Raw genomic sequence first — 6,041 nt, 5'->3', positions numbered from 1 at the left:
ATCTGTTTGAAGCAGAGCTGACATGCTAGTAGTGATGAGTTTCATGCAATCTTTATATTTCTGTGCATTAATATAAGCAACATACTATATCAGTGATTTACTTTTCATTGTAAAAAAGTACCCTGGTTTCCTTGTAATGAAAAAAAAAGTTAATTCTGGTGTTGGAGTTTTGTAAACTGTTCAAAATGTATACATACATAAATGTATAATGATAGATGTCTGTCTACAACAACTATCAATATTCATACTGTGCATTGGCAATACTGCATTTTGTTATGTTCAAGTCGATAAATCTGACGGAAAGAGAGAGAGAGAGAGAGAGAGAGAGAGACCTTCAGGCCTTGAGAAGCCAACTCTCAATATATGTTTTTTTAAAACAATTAATCATGCTATGTAAGATAGCAAGAGATCAAAAATAAAGACCTGCTTACTCTTTTCTGTCAGGTGGAGGAAAAACACAAAACTGCACAAGAATTGTATATGTTCATATTTATTCCTGAAGCCTTAATGATGGTAGTCCAGTTGACTAACCTTTGTAACTAAAGACACTGTTTTTAACTCTTTTGAATTGTCCTCGAGCTGTTTTGTGCGTAATAGTAAAAGATATATTTGTGGAATAAACAGTGAAAAGTTCTTCAGCAAAATGCTTAAAGTATTCGTGGGTCTTGTGAATGTGTTGAGATTGGCCGATGCTGATGTTAGATTCACAGCCTGAATTATTATCCCAGTCTGGCCCTGAAGGTGGACGATGCTGATCAAATATTTATCATGGTGTTTTTATGTCAGCGATATATTGCAAGATATTTTTTCATTTTGAAATACTGAATAAATACTTAAGTCGATAATGATAAATGAGAAGTAATGGTTGCATTGGCTAAACAAACATTACGTTCGCTAAATACAACAAATTGTTTAAACACACAAATTACAGAGGATTGTATATATAATGCTTTCGATGTAACAGTCATATTATGTTAACATTGTGATCAAATCAAACATCTGCAGTCAAAGTGCTTGCTCTGAAAATGTACTTTAGCACATCTAAAACTTCTCTGAAATCTAAACTGAATATAAAAAAGACAATGACCTCCATAGAACAGTAGAACAGACACTTGATAAGCAGTATTTATTTGACCAGTGGTATAATGTATATTACAAAAAACTACATTTCTGTGCTGGAGGTCAAAAGACGATGTAAATGTTTCTGTTAAGAGGGAGTAGGGAAGTAGTAGTATAACTCCTACTACACTACCACTTCCAAGCAGCGGTTTTTGGTTTTTGGCCTGGCAACAACTGCATGAACAGGAAATATGTGTGAGACATTACCAGATCCAAGATGCAGTGTAGGTCAGATTTTACAATTTTAGGGGTTGCTTGAAAACATACCCCTTATTTGAAATATTATGTCATACGTTTAGCAAATCCATTTTTCTTTTTCAATCTTTTTATTTTCAGTTTACACAGGAGTGCGACATGCCACTCACAAACAGAACAGCCCGCAACATACCTGCCAACCACACAAACAACCAATCCCGGACACAAAAAATACAGACAACAAAACAAAAAACAAAAACAAAAAAATAAAATAAATAAAAATACATAGATCATCATCCTTCTACTAGATACCAATGAACATTGTGAACCTAGCTCCCTGCGCGTCCCCCGGAACCCAAAGTTACAAAAACCTCCCTCCTACACACATCCACTTTTCGGCCCACACATTTTAAATGCCAAATATTGGCCTCCACATGAATTACATACAACATGGTGGCCAACCATACAGACAGTCGCACACAGTGACAAATCCATTTTAAGCTGTTTTTTTTCAAAATGACATGGTTAACATTGTGACAGCTTTGGCTTTCAGTTTTTCCCCAATCAGTGTTTTAAATGAAACGTTTCAGTCCACCCAAATAGAGAAGGCTAAATCTGCAGAATGGAAAAACATTGATAAATGCATTTTTTTTATCAGTTGTTAATAGATGAAACTTGTGCTTTTTGAGGAATGATGTGTCGGTTGAATTGCTTCCACAAGCTTTCTCTCATATCTTTAGCTCTTAAGCAATATACAAGTGGATTAATCATAGGGGGGAAAAGGCTGTACAGCATGATTATTACTATTCGCATATCAGCACGAAACCTAATGCCAACATTGCTGGCTAAATACACAAAACATCTGGGTAAATAATAGAGGGAGATTATAATCAGCTGAGTACTGCAAGTGGACAGAGCTTTTTTGCGACCTTGTATATTTGCAATCTTAAGTACTGCAATAATTATAGAGCAATATGAGAACAGTATAAATGCCAGAGGTCCCAGTAAGACAAACATTGCAAGCACAAAAGCAGGAAAACCATAAGGGGCTCTGTCAGTGCATGCCAGGGTTGTTATACCAATATGATCACAGAAGCAGTGGTTGATTATGTTAGAGGCACAGTATGGGAGAGGGTATGCCCTAATAGTTATCATTAAATTGTTTGGCTGGGACATAACCCATGCTGTAATACTGAGAATTTTGATCGTGGAGTTTTTAAAAACAATGGGATATCTGAGAGAATGGCAGATCGACAAATACCTATCTAAAGCCATCAGGAAGAGAATTAAGGAATTCACTGTGCCAAGATAGTGAACAAAGTACATTTGGACAAAACAAGCAGTGAAAGAAATGGTCCCTGATTGAAACCAATACTTACTGATGATCTTAGGTAAAGTGGTTGTGCTAAAAAGGATGTCACATGTACTCAGATTTAGAATTATATAATACATTGGCTTATGGAGACTTCGGTTGGTTGCAACTAAATAAATAATTGTAACATTACCTGTCAAAGTAAAGACATAAACTAAGAACAATATTGCTGAGACAAGGCCTTGGTACTCTGGATAAAGTCCAGGGAATCCAGTAAGGATAAATTCAGTCACGGTGCTCTGATTTCCCTCTGGCATGATGGAGCAGAAATGTCCTCAATACACTGAAAAGGAAATACGGGGTCAGTGAGTCAACACTTTAGATAAAACAAGTTAAACATCATCTCAAACATTTAAACAATAGCAATGCAGCAATATCAACTATTCTATTCTATTTTAATGATTTTAATTTCTTAGTATACACTGGTTGATTTCAGCCAACAATATCAATTTCTAAGACTTAACCTTACTCAAACAGTTTGGCAGCATATTCTGCCGATTCGCCGGCTAATTCAGTTTTTAAAAAGACTTTGGGAAGCATGCCTTGTGGTGAAGGTCCATATCCACCTTTTTATATTCTCTATGGATCATTAACTCTCTTTCTCTCTTCTCCTTCTCTCGCTCATTGTGGGAAGTGTTGGGTGTCACAGTTCAGCTCCACACCCTCCTCACTCTACGGCCCAATCCCAATGTCCCCCCTTACAGACTCACAGACTTTGAGGCGCGCTCCCGCGAAGTCCCTGAGGGTTTAGGGCTGTCCCACTGTCGAATCATCGAGTGTTTGAGGGCTCTCTCGTAGACATTTTGAGCCCTTTATGAACCCTTACCGTAAGTCAGCATAGGATGCTGACTTTACCCAATTCATTGCAATGTGACATTAAACACGTGGTAACCAGTGGACGCATGGAGACGTAAAAAAAAGGTAAACAAAGAGGACGGGTCACGTGTGTTCAGCCTGTCATATTAAATATACACAGAAACATTAAGGGTTAAAGATGGAAAACCATGAAATCAGAAGATATTTATTTATTCATCAAATATTTGATTTTGTCATTGAAGCCGTTTTGACAAAAACGAGTAAATAGATTATTTGAAGTTACCTCTCATCTTGTGAGGAAACAGCCAGGAACACTTTTAAATCAGGGAGTACAAAGTATAAAATAAATACACACAATTATACATCATATTTTTTGTCGTTTTCATGGTAACATGATACGTTGCAGCAAAGTGCTGTCCCATTCATATTTACACCATCTCAAGCCCTCACAGTCTCTCACACTCGACCACTTACCAGGTGATGTCAGTAAGTCCTTGAGGGTTCAGGATTTGAGGCTTTAGGGGGGACATTGGGATTGGGCCTACCTGTCAGCCACTCCCTCCTCACCAGTCTAACTCCCTTCACCTGTTCACTCACCTGCCTCTGATCACTAATCAAGTCACTATATAGACTCCTGCCTATCAAACACTCATTGTCAGATTGTTCTCTTTGCTATTCCATGCCAGACTTTCCAGCGCGTTATCCCGGACTGATTTCCTGTTGTCGACCCTTCCTGCCCCTGGTCTACCTTGTGCAGCTAGCCCTTTTATAATAAATACCCTTTTTGTTAACCGTCATCGTTGCTCAGTCTCTCTTTCCCCGGGAAATTAACACCGTTACTCCCCGCATCCCTTAGATGCCAGAACGGGGAACGTAACAACCTGTCTCGCCTGACTCCCGGTAAACTCACCAGCCTTTTGTTCCTGATTTGGAGTCATTCTGCCTGCTGCTCTGCCAGAGACTTTTGATGTATCGCTCTGTACCTGTTAAGTTTACAATAAAAGCCAATGGCTCCTGGAATCCTGTGTGCTGCAATTGGGTCCATACACAATCCGTTACAGTTGGGTCTCTGTACGTTGAAGAGTACAGTCTACAGCTGCTCCATAAAAAAGTGTCATGAGATAACTTCATCAAGCAGATAGACGTCCATCAGTTAGATAAACATTAATGGTAACAGTAACTTTGACTCATGAGTTTGTTTTTTTCTCAATAGGTGTTAATATTTTCACCAATAACGAACATGAAATTGTTCAGTGGGGAAATACTGTACATGTTTTGCACAGCAAGAAACACTCATCCCATGATAGTTATTTGAAAGAACTGTTTATTTAATAATGCTAAAGCAGTATAAGTCCCACAGGAGTAAACAATTGCACTTGAACAAACCCCAACTGTGTACCTACAGTAAATGAATACTAGGAGGGAGTGTTAATATCCCCAGTGTTTAATGGTGCTCTCTCAGCACACAGCACGTGTTTGTTGTGAGTGCATTGCTTTACAGCATATTTATTTATTTATTATACTATATTGATCCCGTTAAGGGGGAAATTTGTCTCTGCATTTGACCCATCCCTGTATATAGGGAGCAGTGGGCTGCCAATGACAGGCGCCAAAGGATAAGCATGACATCTGAAGCTTGTTGGCGAGTTTTATGTCTTAAGTCAGGGGTCGGCAACCTTTACTATCCAAAGAGCCATTTTGCCCTATTTTCCACCAAATAAAATTCGTCTGGAGCCGCAAAAGCTATTTGATGTCACAGTTTATAAAGTAGTATATAGTTATATTATATATACAAAAACTATAGTTTATTGTATTTATGAAAATATAGAATAAAAACAATTCTTGACATTTTATTGCTATTTTACCTGTTATAACAATATCAAACTCTTTTGAAGAGGAGAGTTTGCTGCAGCAGTTGAGAAATCGCTCTTTTTCACTCATCTCCAGCGTGATACTTTTCAGAAAATGCTGTGTTTGTTCTGTAAGTGACATTCAACATTACATTTTTTGCACATATCAAGCATTCAGGTAAGCCAGCATCGTTGGCAGTGAAAGCAAATTAATACGTCCACGCAGAATTATACTCTCTATTTTCTTCCGTGACTTTTCTTTTTTGGGATTTATCCATTGATAGTTTACCGAGGGCGGGGGTCTGAAAATCATGATTAGCCACCTGCAGGGAAAGGCGCTTGACAGACGTAATAGGATGTGACGCACATTTTAGTTTACAAAATATTAAAACATTTTTATTTAAGGTCAGGTATAAGTGACCTTGTTGTCTTTACTAGCAGCTGTTGTCCAGTTAAAGTCTGCATTTCTGCGAAGGAAGCAGCTGTTATTGAAGCGATTAGCGAGCAGCGTGTCCAGCGGCGTCATCAGACCTACGGAGCGGCCGTCTGAAGTCACGTTAGCGGCTTTGAGCAACCAATCTACTCCCTGTTTACACCGGCACCCACCCGCATGCCCAGTGTATGTGAATAATCACGTGATATTCGATTTCAGGCGTTTAAGGCTACATCCACACTACTCCGTTTCTATT

The 6,041-nt window shown here is 38.5% G+C and overlaps 1 protein-coding gene across 1 annotated transcript; it reads right to left on the bottom strand.

Annotated features, from left to right (window-relative positions):
- Window positions 1–906: 906 nt before the first annotated feature.
- Window positions 907–2,948, bottom strand: LOC142959350 (olfactory receptor 2AT4-like). Its single transcript, XM_076100604.1, has one exon. It carries the CDS (start codon window positions 2,941–2,943, stop codon window positions 1,969–1,971), a length of 975 nt encoding a protein of 324 aa, XP_075956719.1. The 5' UTR covers window positions 2,944–2,948; the 3' UTR covers window positions 907–1,968.
- Between the last annotated feature and the right edge of the window lie 3,093 nt (window positions 2,949–6,041).

Source organism: Anarhichas minor, unplaced genomic scaffold, assembly GCF_050575085.1.
Source record: "Anarhichas minor isolate MPS153535 unplaced genomic scaffold, ASM5057508v1 ptg000026l, whole genome shotgun sequence".
NCBI lineage: Eukaryota > Metazoa > Chordata > Actinopteri > Perciformes > Anarhichadidae > Anarhichas > Anarhichas minor.
The sequence above is the reverse complement of the archived record's forward strand: the minus strand, read 5'-3'. Positions and strand labels throughout refer to the sequence as shown.